This window comes from Patagioenas fasciata, chromosome 23, assembly GCF_037038585.1.
Source record: "Patagioenas fasciata isolate bPatFas1 chromosome 23, bPatFas1.hap1, whole genome shotgun sequence".
NCBI lineage: Eukaryota > Metazoa > Chordata > Aves > Columbiformes > Columbidae > Patagioenas > Patagioenas fasciata.
Window position 1 is genome coordinate 1,231,459 of NC_092542.1, and position 19,453 is coordinate 1,250,911.

The window sequence follows — 19,453 nt, forward strand, 5'->3', positions numbered from 1 at the left end:
AATATTCAAAGTGCTGCTCAAGCGGGTTCCTCGAGCACCGCAGGGAAGCGGTTGATGTAAATGCAGGTTTTCTCCTATTTTTGGAGAAGAAAAAAGCGTCAATACTTCACTAATTTCTGAAATGAGTGGGCAGCGTCTCTCGCAGGACGCGGTGCAGGAGGTGAAGAGATGAGCTTTGTCAAGGCTCCGATGAGCTCAGATCTGCCATGAACCCCTCAGGGAACAGGTGAGCAAACCGAGACGTCTGTCGTTTGCTCAGTGTCTCCTTTGATTTTCAGGTGATCACGCTAACTTTTCTAGCTCTTTGGGAAGGACAAAATAAGCTGATTTTACCGTGTGGCAGCTGCCTCGGTTTCCTACACGTCACCACTTTTTTCCACTGTTTCAAGTTTCACTTGACACGACAGCCAACGCTTCTCTGACGAGAGGCAGCGGCTGCTGGTGTGATGGGAAGGGGAAGGTCCGACTGTCCTCACCCCACCCTCCAATGGGTTTGACAAGTCCAAGTTCACCGGTACCATCGCTCACCCCTCAGAGGGAGAGGACCCAGACAGCAGTTGCACACGAATGCGTTTTATTGCTCTCTACAAACACAGACGCATACGCAGTATGCACAGAAGCCATGGCGCTGTCCCAGGAGCGGGAGAAACACGATCCACCATGAATTAAACCACTCCATACACACAAAAATCATTATTATAATGAAAATGCTAGAAAAAGCATAGCTTACACCCAAAATGTATAACATTGACCAATTAAGCCTTTTACCTACTACCTTTTCTTTAACATAAAGCAGTAACATACTCTTTTTCTAAATCGAAAAAAGCAGCAAAACAGTAGAAATATTCCACATAGTTTCCTAGCTTCTGCCCATCTGCCACACTTTATATCTAGGACTATGGAATGGCCACTGGGGAAAGATCCAAACCAAACCCATTTTTGATGCTGTACAAGTTATAAGCAGAAGGAAACTGATTTTAATCAAGTGTGCATGAACCAAAGGGGAGTAAATTTACCTTCTGCAGTGACTGAGCAAACAAGTGTCTCTAGTCAAGCCAGAGCAAAGCTGATGGCTCTTACAAGCAACATGAGAGAAACCTCTCCTACAGCAATTCTTGTCCGTCACAACCGTAACATTTACAAAAATACCCTCCATTTGGAAGACCTTTGCCCCGACTGGGCAGGATGCTGTGTGCTTCTACACCAGCGTCTACACAGCTTCAACACCGCTCAGCAGAACGCCTGAACTTTTGCCAAAGGATCCCGCAAAAGTCAAAACTATGCCATTCTTTTCACACATAAATAAAATACACAGGGGAAACAAAATTCCCTACAGAAGAGAGGATCAGAGCTGGACTAGCAAATGCTGTCAGATCCTTCCTCTGGACTGGAAAAGGCAAAGGTCCATGCAGGAAGGACTCCCCTGACTACCAGGGTCTCCAGAGAGCACCGGCATCTTTGGGGGACGCTTGCTTCAGGGCGCTGGGGTTCCCAGGGGACAAGGTGACCTCCGGCGCAGCCGACTGGCTCTTCTGGAAGTGGCTTAAAAGTTTGGTCTGCGTTTCAGTCCGGACTTTATGAAGAGAGAGGAAATGGAAAGCTTCTTGCAAACACCTAGAATAGCCCTCTCTGAAGTCAAACTGAGAGCTTTTATGGAAGGATCCTGCAGCTGGAGAAGGGAAGAGAAGAGGGAGGGGGAAGAAATGGTAGTTTAGAGCAACTGTTCATGGCTAGAGATTCATAAAGCTGTCACAGATTTGCAGCAAGCTAGAGACTGAAACAAAACTCAATACTCACTCTTCACCTGCAGCTGGCTCTGCTGCTTCAGGTAGCTGACGGTCATCTCCAGGATGTCAGCTTTCTCCAGCTTGGAGTTGGGCTGGTGCCTCTGGAACTCCTTCTCCAGGAGCAGTTTCAGCTGCTCGATGCTGCTGTTAATCCGGTCACGGCGCATTTTCTCCACCACCGGCTTCCTCAGCTGTAAAAAGCAAAGGAAAAGAGACTTATTATTAGATGAATCTTCTCTCTGCCATTTCCCAGGACTGTTTGTTGCCTGTCACTGTTCCTAAGCAATGCGGAGCAGTTTCTCAGCTGGTGTAAACTGCTATGGGAACAGCTGAGAGTGCAGCTCGGAGCTGCCTTCCTGTGCCTGGACTTACTTTGTTTTTCTCCTTTGGTGTCAGCAGGTTATCGGGCTCCAGGAAAACAGTGCTGGGAGCCATCTGTCCTGAGAAAGGAAGCTCTCAGAGTGGAATTCCAGGAGAAATGTGTGGCTGGAAGCTGTCCCTGCCCGATATTTATACTGTGCAGCCTCCCTGAGAGTCTGTGGGTCTGCGGCTTGCTGGAGTTTCCCACACTCCACAGCCAATGAGGGAGAATGGCCGCACAAAGGGAGAAGCATCTATTCTTGCATGCTCCATTGGCAGTGAATAGCCGGGGGATAATGACCTTCTCCCAGATGAGCAGGTGGGGAGTGTGTGCTGCGTGAAAGCCTGGGATCAGAGTTATGTGTCCGGAGCTGGGAAAGAGCCGCCCTTCAATGGGAGAAGGCTGCTGACTAATGCCGCGGATCAATGGCGTTCCGGCCGCGGCCGTGGGCGTAGAGCGTGGAGGCAGGAGGAGGTCGCTGCCCGTGTGGACACGACCTGCTGCGTGGGGCTGCATTCTGCTCCAGGCTCGCACGGCGGCACACGCTGCAGCGTGCACAAGCGCACACGCACACACGGGCAGTTTCTGGCCCCCGGAGATAAAGGGCAGAATTTCTTTAAATCCACTGACCTTGCTTTCTCACTAAGCCAGAGCCAGTTGCTCTCCCTCGGGTGACTGTGACACTAGTTTTGCCCCTGTGAAACAGAAATCAGCTTTTCCAGCTCGGCTTACTGCAAATAAATACATCTAATTGTAAGCACACACAGTTATTGAAAACGTTTTCTGTTTCAATCTTTGTTCTCTTCCCTTGATATCTTAGGCACCTCTTTAGAACACTCTCAAGCACCTTATGTTTCTGACATGATCAGGTCAATTCGCTTCTCTCCGAGCATCAGTATCTCCCTCTGCAACATTCAATACCAGAATAATAATAATAATCAGATAAATTACTGTCAGGTGATTTTAGGGCTTATGTTTGGGGATCTCCTACAGTAATATATAAATACTGTTTGTGTTTACATTAATATATGTGTGTGTGTCCGTGTATATATTGATATAAATGTCTGTGGTCACACGTCTTTTAATGTGAATACACACACACACGGACACGTTTCTCCGTCGCTCTGCAGCTCGTTACCCCTCAGCCCAGGTAAGGCTCGTGACCCCTCCAGGGTCCGCTGTCCGGCCCCATTGTGCTGCTGCTGAATGGGCTCCCTCGTTCCCCACAGAGCAGCAGCTGTTGAGCTCCGAGGCTTTTATGTCAAGTTGTGGGAAAGCTTTTGTGACACCATTTCACATGTTCTCCCCAAAGCCTGTGGATTATCTCTGAGCCCGTGTAATGCCACCTCTGAAACCAACCTTTCCCTCTGGGCGTCCCTCTTGGGAGATTCTCTGAAACAGAAACTCCTGAGTAGCAACTCCTCTCTTGAGCTCGTTAATCAAGTGTGTGAAGAAGAAATGTATCAATTCCCTGATCAGCAGGGTCCACTAGCAGTTTTGCTAGAGACAGTTTCTATTTTCCAGAGTAGCTCACTAATAAGCAGCTATAGGAACAGCATGAATTTTAAAGCATCTGAAATAAATCCATGTATTTAAAACAGCTTTTCGTTTTCTCTTTGGATTCACAGCCTGTGAGGGGAAAATGTAGCCAATTAGTGACCATCTTGGAATAGTTACTCAAATTAGATGCTCAGTTACTGGAAGTAGATGCTCTGCTTCTGCTTTGGTTGGAAATCCTACAGAAAAGCGGTAACAAAAATTCCTCCCTGTAATGAATTCTGAATGACCCACTTGTACTCTGGTTCCAAACATACACAACATTGCATAGAAAACTTACTAGGATCCCAAGATACTGCATTTGGATAATGTGTTTGAAACATGGCATTAGCGATAGTCTTCCGGCCAAATCTCTGCCAGATGTTCGTTCTTTAGGAAGAGCTTTCCCAAGTCTGGAGAGATGCTCGTGGCTTCTCCTCTGCTGTGTGCTGCCCAGATGGCCTTTTGGGAGCAAAGTTTCCCACTGCACACAATGCAGAGCCAAGCACCGTTGCTAATGCAGTTTGTAGTCGGGCACACTTCCTTTGTGACGGGGATGAATATCGTTAAGAAATGGTGTGGGAAACTCCGAGGTGCACAGTCTTCCACAGCCTTCTGTTAGGAAGTCATTTAGAAAGTTGAAACACTGGGAGCGGGGACAGAGCGACGCTTCTGAGCAGAGAACAGGGAAGACAGCAAAATGTAGGAGACTTGGTCAGCTCTGAGCCCTGCAGACCATCCTGGGGTCAAAAATAAAATGGGCCCAATGCTAAGGGCCTTTCTTGCATCCTCACTGAAATCAGCAGAAACTTTGGACTCCACAAAGAGAGAAGTGGGCTGCTAGATTCATCCTGCAGCTTATGCACCTCCAGAGCTATCGGTAAACTGCTGTAAATATAAATTACCTCTGCACCCACAGTGGAATTCATTAAAATCAGCAGCAGCAGAATGTGAGCCTGAATTTTCAAGTTTCAAACACCAATACCAGAATCTGTTCTATTATATCGCATTTATCTCATCCAAGCAACACAGAATAGTTTAGGAGTATTAAGGAAGAGCAAAGTTTCCCCACAGCATTACTGGTATAAAATCTGATCTAATTTTCTTACAAACCAAGCCCAGCTCCTATAGCTCTATATACAAAAATATCCTGATATCCTCACGCTCCACAGGTTTTTCCTTATCACTGTGCAGCGAGGAGGCCGTGCCTCACCTGCAGATCTCCGAGCTGGCAGGAGGAAATCAGGCCTGTATTTAAACCCCATATTCAAATTACAGCAAACAGCAATTCAGATTAACATGCCAGGGCAATCAGGGTTTGGAGGCGCTTCTGTATCTGTTTGCAACAGTTTGCATAAGCTTACGAGCAGTTTGGCTAATATCAGGGGTCTGTGTTTCCCAAAACATATTAAACAAACCTGGGGAATTGAAGACAAACAGAATATGTGGCTCAGAAGCCTCAGTGTGGGTCAAACCATCTCTGCCACCTTAGTGGGATGATTTTCTTTGGCCTTACTGGTGGGTGAGCAAGATTCTGCTCCTGCAGCTCCCGTCCCTGTCCCTGTCCCTCGCCAACCCGCGCTCTGCTGCTGGCAGTGCCCGGTTTCAGCCTGGCACAATTTCTGTTTGCACACCTTCCTTCACTTTTTTCCCCATTTACTCGGGGTTTATTTTTCCCTTCACGAAGTTTTTATAATCTGATTTTTCGTTCTGTCACTCTTTTCCCCTCTGTCTGTCACAGGCAGATGTGGTGTGGGGACAGGGGTGTCCTACAGCCCCGCGGACCCTGTGAGTTTGGAGTTCCTTCCAGTTTCCCACACTGCTCTCCCATTCAGGGCATTCAGGCGCAGGATAAAGGAAGTGTGCCATGCTACAAGCTGAATTAGAAATGGTGTTTGACTTCCCTTTGTGCTCCACAGAACCCTTGCTCCGGGCAGACCATCTGCATTGCACTCACCGGGGAGAAAACCATTGATCACGGCCTGTCAGCCCAGCTGGGGGAACTTGGGAAAGCAATTCCTTGTGCCACTCCGGCTCTTTGGGGCTTAACATCTGGCTGGAGGGGGAGGCGACAGTTGATGGTTTAACAGTCGTGCTTCCTTTCAAGTTTGGGATGCTGTTTTGATCCCCGATAAGCCTTTCTGAAATCCAGGTTTTAATAACATGGAAAGCATCCAGAAGACTAGGAATAATGCACTGGCTTTGCATTTTCAAAGTGCTTTACAAATACCAGCTAATGAATTCTCAGCAACCTCCTCTAGGAGATAAGGACATATTATTAGTGATGTTTTACAGAGGAAGAAAAATAAGGCAGACAGGAGAATACTAAAATTTCAGTATTTCCAATAGCCCGCTGGTTGCAGTGCTTCTACCGCCAAGCGGCCGTTTGAGACATCTGGTTTGCAAAGATGCTCAGTATACACTTTTGATTTAATTAGCTTTGGTATCTCTGAAAAGGAGCCCACTCCATAGCTTGTGGGAGGCTTTGGCTGACCAGCCTGGGCCACACTCACAGTCCCACACCACCTTAGGTAAGCGGACGCAGACGTTCTCCTTTGCGCTCAAATTCAGTGGTTATTTAGTACAATTTGTTCAAGCTCATGAAATGCTGACAAGGAAGATGTGCTCAAACCCTTGATCAGCAAATACTTCATGATCTATTCAACAGAATCGTACTTCAAAGGACTTGCATTTTTCTTAGACACGTGAAAATGTTTTTGTTAAATCCCTATGGCTTTCAGCCCATTTCTTGGTTTCTCAAAGCCCAAATACTGACATTTTAAAGGCTGGCAGTAATGCCAGATCCTCTGAGGTGCTGAGCGCATTGTAACAACTGAATGCCACCGTCTTCCAAAAAAACCCATCCAAAACAATGCAGAAAGTGCACAAACTCAGCAGCTTCTGTGCTTGCTCCCTCCACCCCGTTGTTAGTGACAGGCTGCTCTCCTTGGCCAGAGCCAGCAGGTGACCGACTGATGGGGTCTGCCTATTTCCGAGGACTTTTGGGGAGCACGTGCTCCCGCTGAGCTCAGCAGCACCTGGGGCACTTCAGAGCAAAACTCAAGCCTTGTCTGGTTGCATTTGAGAGCTGCTGAGATGGGAACAGTTCCGTTACACAGACCATAACTAACCTAGCACCGACTGGCCTAATCACAGAGCAAGGTGCAGGCGAGTCCCCTGGCGAAAGCAGGAGGATAGGAGATACTCTGCGGTGTGCACAGGTTTTGGAGGGAGGAGGGTGGCAAACACATCCCGTGGTGGCTCCCCGAAGGCTGCTGGCAGGGCAATGTGTTCCTTTGAGCCGTAATTGATTCCTGCCATCAGGCACCAGCCTGCTCTCCCCAGGGTCAGCGCTTTCCCACATCCAGCCCCATTATCCCACAGACCAGGCCCTTTGTACAACACACTCCGGCCATTCATGTGCAAAGCAGCTGTAATCCCCAGACCTTTCAGAGTCAATATACCAGGAAATAATAAATCCCTCTTGTGCACTCTTGAATGTGCTGAGAGGTGACTTGTGGGAATTTCAGCTGGGCCAAAAAATAATAAATTCTCCTTAATTTTTAATTATTTGTCATACTCACTGTAGAAAGACTATGCTATTGGTGCATGACAATCTCACGGTCACCCAAACAAGCAGCTATAGAAATTGCTCTTGCCGCTAACAACCCTGAAAATGCAGATCAAATTGTCTCATATGTTTCCTAATGATCAAAGTCCACTTGCCTTCACTCACACACCTGGGAATGGCGGTATATTAAGCATTCTGGATCTAAAGAAAAACTAATTAAAAAAGGTTAAACCTGTGAAGAATGTACTTTACAGTAATAAAAGACCCCTTTTTGCCAGGGTTCTGATGTCTAAAGGAGGCGAGATAATGCCAAGCTAATGACATTTAATGAAATATTTTATACAATAGGTCTAATAACAACATAACCTTTTCCCCTGAAAGAGGCGGATTTCACTGCACTTCCACTCGGTTCAGACAGCAGAATTACACTTGGCTTGTGAGAGTGCAAGAAGCCAATCCTCAATAGCAAGTTTTGCAGGATAACTTTTTTAATATGTTGCCTCCCATGCCACAGAATTTGTAAACTCTTTACTGTGTAGAATGCAATATCACTGAGAGCCCGGGTGCACAGCCAGTAGGGTTAGGGACGCCTGGGGGCTGCGAGAAGGGACCTTTGTGCCACCGAAGTAAGCAGGGGCTCATCAGTTAAAAACCGCCAAAGGATTGATAGGGTTCACCTCAAATCAACAGTACCCCGTCCTTCCAAACCTTAGCAAGAAACCTCCACAGAGCGAGTCACAGGAGCATGAGGATGCTGAAGGGATTTCTGGTGCTAAATTCCAGGAATCTTAGACATTAGGACGCAGCAAGATAGCAATAGTGAGCTGTGTGTGGCACAACACACAGACCCAGAAGTTGCATCAAGCATAAAAACTCTGCATTTTGCCCATGTCAATAAGCCTTTCCAGCAGTGCCAACCATGGGCTGGCCTGAGGAAGGGCCAGAAGGCGGCTGGAGACGAGGCTGCAGGCAGGACACGTCCTGCAAACCCTGCTCTCCAGGCAGCTGCGGTGACACAAGGCTGTCCCAGGGAAGAAGCATCTCTGCCGGGCTCCCAATAGATGGGGAGAAAACTCCTCTGCAAGACGGGCAAACTGAGGCACGGTGAAGCAAAGCGCAGCCCCAGGGTCAGCCAGTGCAGCTCTGTATTCTGCTGCCCACCCTGCGCGAACCCGGGTCTCTGTCCCCTTGCCCCATGTTGTCCCTTTCTCCTGGTAAAGACAGATCTCCGAGAAACCCCTGCCTGGAAGGTGAAACATGCGCTTTTCAGCCATGCTCGGTGAAAAGCCATGCGAGTTCATCGCGCCTTGACAGAAGCGCAGGCTCCACAAAGGAGTTATTAGCACCAGGCTGCGTGGGTTTGAATTTCTCTGCGTTTCCCATACTTTTCCCCTATTGATAACATTTCTTGTTGGGACAATAGAAGCGTGCCTTGCAACTACTCACGACATTAGTGACGGTGCTTGAGCCTGAATGATAGAAAGGGAAAGAATCCAACTCCCAAAAGACCATCTGGCTATCAGTTATAATACAGCAATAAAGGTCAGGGCTGCTTCTCCAGAGCTGGGAAAAAGATGTTTTTTGACACTAAAGAGTCTCTGCAGCCAGGTTGGTACATGCCTACCTGTCGGCTCTGCGCCCTGCCACCACTGCTGGCTGGGGAAGGGATAACACAGGACACCAGCATTTGGAGGAAAAAGGGCAACACCGTATTACAGCTGGCAAAAGCAGGGGCATGGTCTCTGAGCTGTGTCTTATTTTGTATCATAATCCTTTGACCGCTTCAAAGTGTTCATGAGATGTCCTGTCTCCTGGCTTTCCCACAACACAGGGAATAAAGGGCTCCAAGGACAACATCTGTCCTTCACAAAGAGCTGAGCCCATTCAGGCCCCTACAATGAAAACCACAGAACTATTTCAGCGACACCTCCCTCTGCCCTGTCAAGTGCCCATTAAACTCAGGCTTCGGGATTTCCAAGCAGGAAATTATCTTTGGCTTTCTCCCCTCACTGCACGCTTCCCTCCACCATTTCCAGTTCCAGATTCTTGGCCACACGCAGGGCACTGGGAGCAGGAGACCCTGGGATGCGGGATGCAGCGGTGGTGCTCCATGGTCAGAGGAGAACGGAGCGCAGCAGAAATCTGGGACAGCAGCAGAGCCAAGCTCCTGGCCAAGCTCTGAAGATGGGCCTCAGCTACTAAATCCCATTCATGACCCGCCTCTGACTTCCTAAGGCCTAGGGCTTCCGGGTTGAATCTGATGCTGTTCTTTAGCCTATCTTAACTGACATTATGGTAAATGTCTGTATGAAAGACAGAGTAGAAAAGGGAAAAGCAAGAGCTGCAGGGGTGACTCGGCATGGCCTGGCTCCGCTCGAAGGTGCGTGGCTGTCCTAATGAAGGCAACGGCAACGCCGGGCTCACAGACCTTGCTGTGAGAAGGGAGGCACAGGTTACCATTTCCACTTGCTTACCATTCCCTATTTATTCACCCTGTCCACCCAGCATCCCACTATCCTCACTGCAGATTCTCCACAGCGTTTAGAAACATCATGCAAATAAATGTTGCTTCACACTGTTAACACTCTGGCTTACCCATTAAAAGTGTAACTACCATATGAACCGGCGCAAATACACCCACAGCTGTGAAGTGCCCTTTCTAGACAGAGCCAAGAGATGTCCCTGGTGCTGTTGATTTTAACCCTAACAGTGCTCCCCTCCCTCCCCACCTTCCCCAAAAGCGTGCCCCCCCACGCCACGCTGTGACGGGCACACGCGCGGACTCGGGAATGCGGTTGATCCCAGAGAACCAGCTGGAGGGTCGGTGCTTTCCCAGCTCCCCGGGCAGCCCCGGTAGCCCCGCCGCACACTCCACCAGCCAGCGTGGGCAGAAGGTTATTCTCTCCGGGGCATTTGCAATCAATGTACCATGCACTAATAGATGCCTTCTCTATTGTTCAGCTGCGCCCCTGGATTGGCCGAACGGCTGTGGGAAACACCAGCAACCCCCAGCCTCATGTATCTGTTGAAACTCCCCAATGTATAAATAGAGCGGGCGGTAACTGCCCGAGCATGGTCTGACGCTCAGCACAGCGCCCGACGTGGGGTCTGTGCCCAGGGCTGAGAGCGCTGAGAATGGCTCCCAGTAACACTCTCGTGAGCCACATGGAAGAGAAACTGCTGCCAAAAGAAAAGAATAAAGTAAGTAGAGCCCTTGACAGGATTGGAAAGGCTGGTCTGTGCTCTATACAATGGGCTGTGTCTGTCAAATAAATGCTACATGGGAAAAGATGAGATGAAGGAGAAAGAGGTCTGGGGGAAGGCAAACGAGTTAAAGAGAGATAAAGAAGATTTTTTTAAATGAAATTGAGTGGGGAACAGATAGACAGCATCGCAAAGCTCTCCTGCCCAAAGAAAGCATCTTTGAACACGTGTTTAGAGGGCATCACAAGGGGAAATTAGGTCAGGTCTCAGAAAATCCTTAACAATCTGCTCCGTCTCTCTTGCAGCTGAGGAAGCCGGTGGTGGAGAAAATGCGCCGTGACCGGATTAACAGCAGCATCGAGCAGCTGAAACTGCTCCTGGAGAAGGAGTTCCAGAGGCACCAGCCCAACTCCAAGCTGGAGAAAGCTGACATCCTGGAGGTGGCTGTCAGCTACCTGAAGCAGCAGAGCCAGCTGCAGGACCCCAGTGAGTGCAGAGCAGGTATTTCACACCACAAAGTCCGCTCCCCCATGGGCCTCTGTAACGCACCAGGGCTGGTCACAGGAGCAAGGCTCATGGACTTGGGTTCTTGAAAGAAACAATGCACGAATCAGCACTGTCCCAGGTAGTGATCTTAACACTCTGCACTTGCTTCTTTCTCTCTTTCTTTCCCAGCATTCATTCACAAGAATCTAGAGCAGAACTTTAACAGCGGGTACCTGCGGTGCCTGAAGGAAGCGATGCATTTTCTGTCCTACTACGAGCCCAGGAAGGAGACGCAGGTGCAGCTCATCAAGCACCTCTGCAAAGCTCAGATGGGTGCAGGTGTCACGCACGCTCCCGCTCTGCGCAGCCCTCCGCTGTCACCCTGTCCGTTAGCCACAAAGCCACCTGCCCAGAAGACTCTGGTTGCTGCTCCTGCCATCTGGAGACCCTGGCAGACCTGCTGAACTGTGCTTTATTCCTATGTTTGGCTACAAAAAACTAGAGGGACCTGTGATTTCATAGTTCCTCTTTAAAGTAGGAAACGTTGCTTTCCAAAGGTGGGAGGGGGGTCAGTCATTGTTTTTCTGTCACAAGAAATGGGGGTTGCTGAGTAGTTTCCCTTCACAGTGAAGGAATGTGTTCGTATCTTGCAGCAGATTTGCTGCTTTTCCTGGTGGCTCCTGGTCAAGGACCAAACCCTGCGGTGACTTCCAGAGCCAAATGCCCCTCAGTTTCCATCACACTTTTGCTTGGCAAGGCTGCTGAGCCTCTGGCTGTCACTGGAAATCTTGCTACTAACTCCCGGGGTCATTGGTTCGAGTGCTCCATTGTCTCTAGATAACATATCCACCTTCCTAAAGAACGAGCACTTGGAAGAACGTATTTTGTATCATAAAGACTCTTGAGCCTTTACCTTTTGAGTGAAAGATGCTAATAAGAAATGCTGATTCTTCTGAAGTATCTATGCTATTTTTAGTATACCTTCTTACATAAAGTTACGATAACAGCTCTAGGGAAAATTCTTTTAATGTCAGTATGTGCCACTCTCATTTGAGGGATAATTGATGCCTTTTGTAAAGGAAATACCTGTGATATACCTTAAAGAAAAGGGGGAGGACGGGAAGCAATAAGTACCTTATAATCATTCACTAAATGTGCTAAAGAGCTTAAAAAGCTTTTATAAAGTTGTGATGTATTCATCCTGTGTGATGTCCAATTTTGTCTTCACTGTACAATGCAATAAAAATGGTTTTAGTCATTAATCCTTTGGTTTGAAATGATTAAAATGGCTAATAGTCCTGCATCCAGACTCCTTCTGCAGTGGGGAAACTATTGGGAGATGTCATATTTCTGAGCCCTTCATTCCTGTACAGTTTTTATTTGTGAAATTCATTTGGCACACCAGGATTTCAGATCCTGCAAAGAAGCAACCTCTGGAAAAGTTAACAAAAATTAAAACGGAGGTGAAAGCGAAGTGAGATACGGAGAATGCAGACCCAGATACTTAACAGCAACCTAACTCAGACTTCAGCAAATCACTCATTTCACAGCCCGTTTATTTTCCCCCATTCTCCATGAATTTGCCCTCCAACCCGAGTTCACTCTCATGCTTTCTGTCCACTTAGGAGGGAGCAACGCGCAAAACTCCCAATAACCTCCGAAGAGTTTGGCACCTGACTCTGCTTGGGAATCTTGCCCTCTTCTTTGAAACCACCCGCAATGGGGTGAACGAGTTTTTAGCACTTCCTGTTACCTAAACACGAATTCTGTCAGGCAATAACAGAATTACATTCTTTACTGAAGTGAAATCTGCCCACGTACAGCTAAAAGTATACCTAATTTGGTAGCAAACAGAGGCTGAAAAAGCATTTCCTCCCCTTAGAGAAGCACTAAGCAAACTCAGGTCTGCTAAGCTGACGAGATCAAACTGCACTCAAACACCGCTGGCTGCACCTGGCCAGTCCTCACTTGATTTGTGATTAAATGTATAACAAATATACGTACAGAAAGGACCAAAAAGCCAGCTAGCTGGGTCAAGAACATATTGCTCTGCCTCATTACAGTTGCATGAATTATTTTGGTTATTATTTTACCCTGCATGCACAAACTGGGTAAGTGCTCTTCATCTGTCTGCTAATGCAATACAAGGTGAGTTTTGGTACAGTTCTGCAATTCATCAGGGGCTGGTACCAGTGCTGCAGATAGATTTGTTCTTCCTAATGAACTATTAAATAATTCAAAGAGGTATTTCTGGATTTTCTGGTTGCTTAGCAATTGTGAAAAAGTCACTTCACCTTGCTGTGCTCAACTTGTCTTTGTTAATTAGTACAAGCTTCTGAATCTCAGCAAAATTCAAGCTGTTCATCCATGCTTGTGCATTTTTAAATGAAGCCTAATTAAGGCAGTTTGCAGATAGGAAGTTTGGGGGAGTGTGGGCTCAGTCAAAATGTGATGTGCCCCAAAGCACGACAACCTGACTGCACCGCAGGGACTGGGACCAGGGTCACACACCGGAGATCTCTGCTGCTGCCGTGAGGACGGGGACGTCACCACCCGGCACAGCACGCCGTGCGTGTCACAGCTGGCAGCGCCGCTGCGGTTTGTGTCAAACTGACAGCACGAACCAAAGAGAGAAAAGGAAACCAAAGAAGAGCTGCACAAACTGAAGGCTCGGATTTAAACCCCTCTAGTTCTAGGCTAACACAGGAACAGGCCATAGAAATGACAACTCAGGTGGGATCCCAGTCGGAATTCTAAGCCCCAAACTCCTGCCACCAATACTGGCATAAATCTGGAGAGATGCAGCTCCTGTCATTCAAACCACAAGGTCTGATTCTCCTTTACACTGAGGTGGGGAAGTCAGCCCTGCTCAGCTGTCAGTGGACGTGAGGTCCAGACCTGCTGTTTGCAGAGTGCTGTAAGGGGGAGAGAGACAGCAAGTGGCTGCTTTCTGGGCAGGGGGAAGAGAGCAAACCCCCCAGAAATCCTCCATTCGCTCCAGGGAGTCAGATCCATGGCTGGTGCAAAGGCATCACTTCTGGTTTTCACCAGCCAAAGACTTGCCCCTCTGGGCTTTAGTTACCAATTACTTGAGAGCGAAAAGCCAGACCTCCGGTTTCACCCGTCTTGGCACAGCAAAGGTTATGTTTACAATTTATTAATTATTATCACTTATCATAATTGACTGCAAAGCTTCTTATTGCTCCTCTGTCCCCCGGGGTGACTCTCCCCTGCTCCGACACATTCCCACCCTTCGGGGAGATGTTGTTCATTATGCTGATCCCACAGCCCAGGAATACTCTCCTGACAAAGCCCCTATTAACCTCAGAGTGTGGGCCTGAGTTTCTCGGAGTTTCCCACACTTTCTTCCCTATTTATGACATTCAAAGGGACCACAAAGGAAGCGTGCCTCACAACAGCCCACATTAGTGACGCTTCTTGGCTCTGCATTGTGACGACCAGCAATTCCTGTCCCGATAGACCATCTGGAGAGCTATTTTCCCAAGGAGCACATTGATCGATCAGCATTATGCGAGAGCCCTTTTAAAACTTGGGAACGTTATGCTCTTTGACACTAAATAGGTGTCTTGAGAGAGGTTGTCAGAAAGATTTTGAACCATTTAAGGATGGCACAGAAAAAATAAAAATCGTAATTATTTCTTTCAAAACACCACCAATAGCATTTGTGAGACAGGCTGATGTGAATGTAGGAAATGCTCTAAAATAAAAATGCTCTAGCAGTGGTATAGAAGGGAAAGCTTTAAGCCATCAAGCTGTGTGCTCCAAGTACAACCCCAAACATACAGAAGCACTGGTTTTTAAATCTGCATAACATAGACAATGAAATTCTGGCTTTCTGTCCTCTTCTCTCATTGCTCACCTTGCTCCAGACCCATTGCTATATTGCAATACACTGGGCTCCTCTCCACAGGAAGCCAAGTATCAGATGGGCCAAGAAAGCTGCCAGTTGGGAATACACGTAGTAGCAGTTTTTGTGAAAACGGAGTGTGTAGTAAGTCTGCACCTGGGCCGAAATCACCACCTACAAACCAGAAAGCTCCATGGCCCACGTTAATTTCCTGGGCTACCTCCATCCTGGCACGCAAGGCCTGCAAATACAGACTTCAACAATTGTTTGCAGATTTATTTCCCCTTATACTCTTCAATATCTACACCAAGCGGGAGTGGAGGCACCTCCCTGCTTTCACGTGTGATTTTGAAAACTGCATCTTCATTAAGAAAGCAAGTCTCTTTGTCCACAGCATAAGAGTCATCTCTGCAGAGTGGGTCCAGATTCCACAACATCCTCCAAAGATGGGAATTACTGTGTCACACAGTTTAGTCAACTCCATACATTTAGCAATTTTGAGGATTTGTTTCTTGAAATCCTTCATTCCAAAACCAGGGAAATCCCTGCTTCTGAGTCTTTCCTTCTGGCCCTGCAGTGACGCTCAGAAGCACAAACTCCTTCCTCAGATATGAGGGACAGCGACGAGGATTTGGATCACAATCGGGTTTCAGTGGGACAGACTATTGCACTAAAACCTGAACTTGAAAAGAGCCCAAACTGAGCAAACTAGCTACAGGCTTCCAACAAAGAGCAACTGGGCTTCCTACAGCGCAGGATTTTTTTCCTCACCAAAATCCTTGCAGAAAGTGCACCGAGTTTCATCATGAATACATTCTAGTAGACAGTTTATTATTCTGAAGCAGCACTGGGGAAATATTGTTGCCATTAAGTTTTCAGGCCTTAATAATCAAACCAAACAGGGGTGGGGGGAATATTTGTTTTACTCATCAAGAGTACACAGGGTAGGTGCAGCAGGCACACGGGGAACGGAGGATTTGCCATCTCTTAGCTGACAGGGAGAGGAAGGGGATCTGCTGAGCCAGGCTGTCCTGAGCGCTGGCCGCCCAGCAGCGTCGCCTGGTCCACCATCCACATCAGATGGTGCGAGCCCACAGCTCCCAGGATTTCCCACATCGCCCCATTCACCATGTTAAACTGGCCACAAAAGAAGCGTGCCTCGGCGGTCCCGAGAAGAAAGCCAACGCCTGCTGCACCATCTGCCCGGCACTTGGAGGAAGGGATAAAGCTTTAATCAGTGGGAGCTGGTTTAGCCCTTTGGAGTGCAGGGGCATTGTGCTGGGGATAGCATGGCATTATTGAAAACCACTCATTTCATATTTCCAGAACTGAAAACTGGGTCAAAGCTTCCCTCCCAGCTCACTGTGCTCGCTGCTGCTGCAGACAGATTCCTTCCTGCACGGTGCATGGCAGGGCCCGCTGTCCATTCTGTCTCCTGTGACCCCTGAGAGATGCACAAAGCCCCGCGCGTGACATCAGACTCCAACAACGGCACAAGTACCTGCAGCCGGGGATCGCCCTGCCTGCGGGTAATACTGCCCATTACAAGCCGACAAAATAACTCAGAGAATGATTCTGAATAGGACTTGTACTCCCTGATCAATTACAGGTTTTGACAACCATCAACAATTAAAATTGTTACACTCTAAGTGATTCATCTAAATGTAAAATGCCTTTGGGGTGAACAGTCACAGGATATCCCAGCACCTCTAGTTCCGTTCTGCAGGTGAGATCATACAAGCAAAGTAATAGATAAGAACTGATTTTTCACTGCATCTCAGTTGTCTGTAAAGGGAAAATATATTTAGGTGCTTTATGTGGAGACTCAGGACCAAGGGGAGAGCGATGCCTTTGCAAAGTAGCATGAAATTAAATAGGATGTGTTTGGGAAAAGCATCATAATCATTACATGTCACGGGCTGCCATAGGAAAGCCCAGATTACCCAAACAAAGGCAAGGAAGAGCTCCGTATATAACTTATAGAGGGACTTTAAGTGTTTAAACAATGGGGAGGAAAATAGTTCAAGCTAACTGCTCAGCACAAATTCTTTTCAGGGACATTACCTTGATTTTAGTCTCTATTTGCCTGAAAATTATCTGGTACTGTATTCATCTAAGCATGGTTTAATGTCAATGAAAGGGTTTAGTCCCTCTAATTCTCCATCTTTTCCTTTATAACCCCTCTTTTGGTCCTGGGGACAGAGCATTATCGCTTCCTGGGATCAGTCTTCTGTGCTTAATTTTACCACAGCCTGGGAAAAGGCAGCACATTGAGATGTTGACGTACCCAACATCAGGCAGAAGTTTGATTATAATGACGGCAAACGCTTTCCCACGTTCTTTCCCCAGCGCCGTAATGCCAAGCCCTATTGTGTCACACACTCCCCAGTCCACCTGCTCCTTTGGGAGCTGGGTATTATCCCCAGGCAATTCACAGTCAATTTGCCATGCTGTAATAGATGCTTTCTCTATTGTCCGGGGGCTCACATGGATTGGCTATCGACTGTGGGAAACTCAAAGTCGCGTAGGACCCATACACTTGTATGCAGCCGCTGCGGATAAATAGAGGAGCTCCTGGCTGCCTTCTGCACTCGCGAACCAGCCAGCTCCGGGCTCAAACCAGCACCCGGGATAATGGCACCCAGTGCTCTCTCCCTGGAAATCCTCACACCCAAAGAGAAGAACAGAGTAAGTACCTGCTGCCTCTGTGACCACCAGGGCAAAGAGCCGAGAAGGGCCGATAGAGACGGGAAGGGGAAAGTCTCATTGCTAACTGTCCTGTCCCTGTTCTGTGTTACAGCTCAGGAAACCCATAGTAGAGAAACTGCGTCGCGATCGGATTAACAGCAGCATCGAGCAGCTGAAACTGCTCCTGGAGAAGGAGTTCCAGAGACACCAGCCCAACTCCAAGCTGGAGAAAGCCGACATCCTGGAGATGACCGTCAGCTACCTGAAATACAGCCGAGGTGAGTACATCCCCGTCACGCTTGCTGCCCTTACTTCTAGGCACAACTCCAGCCTGAGTCTCCCCGTGTAACACTTCCCTCTTCTTTTGCCATTTCAGCTTTTGCAGCACCTGCCAAAAGCCTGCAGCAGGATTATTGTGAAGGGTACGCCTGGTGCCTCAAAGAAGCTCTGCAATTCCTGTCTGTCCACTCAGCAAACACAGAAACACGGATGAAGCTCATCTACCATTTCCAGAGATCACAAGCAGCGCCTAAGGACTCTGGTTCTTCTTCTGCACCTGCTACCACCCACCAGCCTCCTGCAAAACAAGCAGCACTGAAACCCTCCTGCAGCCTCTGGAGGCCTTGGTAGGCCAACAGTGCGATTCCCTGGTTCCTGGACTTTTGCTCGTATTCCAGAGGAGATCGTGACTTGCTGTACAAGTCCCCCACACTCCTCTCATGAGTAGGGAAGAATATTTTCCTTTTGCAGAGCATTACTATGCTTGGATGTCTGCTCCCCTTCTTCCAGAAGGACTGAAATGATCCCACCACGTGGAGAGAAAGTTATTCTAAAAGAATGTGAGATGTAATCCTCCTGCTAGGAGGCGCGAGAGGAGTTGTTCAGAGAGGAACACCGACTGTTCTTAACCTTAGTGAGGTTGTATGCGTACATCTGTCGAGAAAGCAGAAACTTCTGAGATGTTCAGGCTAGCATTTTCAAACGTGTCTGTTTGGGAGGAGCCCTTTCCTTGACCTGCCCCATTTGAGACTCCCCAGCGTCCCCCGTTGTCCCAGCCGTACTGCCCAGCTGCGCTGCAGCCACGGGCGCCCAAGGAGTCTTGAGCAGAGCAGCTGGTCCAAGCGGACACGTTTGAAAAGCTGGCGTTCCTGTGCATGCCATAATGGGTTCTATAATATTTGTAGACTGTACTGAGCGTGCTCCGAAAATGGTTAAACCATAACTCAAACGAAGTAGAGGAAATTCCTAAGGATGTCTTGCTCACAAAATCAGAGTACTGTTTGTGAGGTTCAGGATATGTCTGCCTTTTATAAAGGCAAAAGCTCATTTTTATATCCTTATAGGAAAGAAAGTTACGGCCGTGTTGTCGATTTTACAAGAAATATTTATCTAAGTCTTTCATGAAAGGCAGGTGTACAAATTATGTTTGTTCTTTAGTACCCTACCACTGGGGGAGAAGGTGAATTCATTACTGTCCTTGGAGGATGTTATGACATGTTATGTGTGAGCTGCACCAATTGTATAAACTGTGCCAGAAATTATCTGGAATTTCAGAAGCTGCAGAAACTTTTAACAACATAAAAATAAATAAAAATCTAGTTAATAAATCCAGCATGTTATTCTTTCTTGAGTAGTTTGCATAGCTGATGTCCCTGTGGTCCCTGGGGTTAAAGGAAACGAGACAAAGATTTCAGTAAAGCAAAGATATTCAGAATGGGTATTTAATTGCATCACCAGTTTTGTGTCCATTTGGAACCCCTGCAATGTTGTGCATGTCTAACCAACAAATTCTGTGGAAATTTAGAGCAAAGAGACTCGTGATGAAAGGTCAGAGCAAGGGCAAGCTCCGGGAAGTCTATGCCTGACTCCCAAACACAGAACACACTTTTGATTGCTAGATGAAACTCGCCAAGGCACTTCGCGTTACGTTTTATGTTCTTGTGGCGTGTACC

General features: G+C 47.7%; 3 protein-coding genes across 4 annotated transcripts; 2 read left to right on the plus strand and 1 right to left on the minus strand.

Moving 5' to 3' along the window:
• Positions 1-557: 557 nt before the first annotated feature.
• On the minus strand, positions 558-2,609 carry LOC136111157 (transcription factor HES-5-like). Its single transcript, XM_065855108.2, has 3 exons — positions 2,160-2,609; positions 1,798-1,978; positions 558-1,669 (listed from the first exon to the last, which is right to left on the minus strand). Exons 1-3 carry the CDS (start codon positions 2,220-2,222, stop codon positions 1,428-1,430), a joined length of 486 nt encoding a protein of 161 aa, XP_065711180.1. The 5' UTR covers positions 2,223-2,609; the 3' UTR covers positions 558-1,427.
• Positions 2,610-10,322: 7,713 nt separating this feature from the next.
• Positions 10,323-12,207, plus strand: LOC136111229 (transcription factor HES-5-like). Of its 2 annotated transcripts, none has more exons than XM_065855227.2 (3): positions 10,323-10,456; positions 10,765-10,960; positions 11,135-12,207. In XM_065855227.2, exons 1-3 carry the CDS (start codon positions 10,391-10,393, stop codon positions 11,407-11,409), a joined length of 537 nt encoding a protein of 178 aa, XP_065711299.1. In that variant the 5' UTR covers positions 10,323-10,390; the 3' UTR covers positions 11,410-12,207. The 2 variants fall into 2 exon arrangements, with proteins under 2 accessions (XP_065711299.1, XP_065711300.1); XM_065855228.2 differs by having other exon boundaries at positions 10,765-10,945.
• Positions 12,208-17,388: 5,181 nt separating this feature from the next.
• On the plus strand, positions 17,389-19,108 carry HES5 (hes family bHLH transcription factor 5). The gene is made up of 3 exons (XM_065855195.2): positions 17,389-17,501; positions 17,614-17,779; positions 17,878-19,108. The coding sequence occupies exons 1-3, from the start codon at positions 17,448-17,450 to the stop codon at positions 18,129-18,131; spliced, it is 474 nt and encodes a 157-aa protein (XP_065711267.1). The 5' UTR covers positions 17,389-17,447; the 3' UTR covers positions 18,132-19,108.
• The last annotated feature ends 345 nt before the right edge of the window (positions 19,109-19,453 follow it).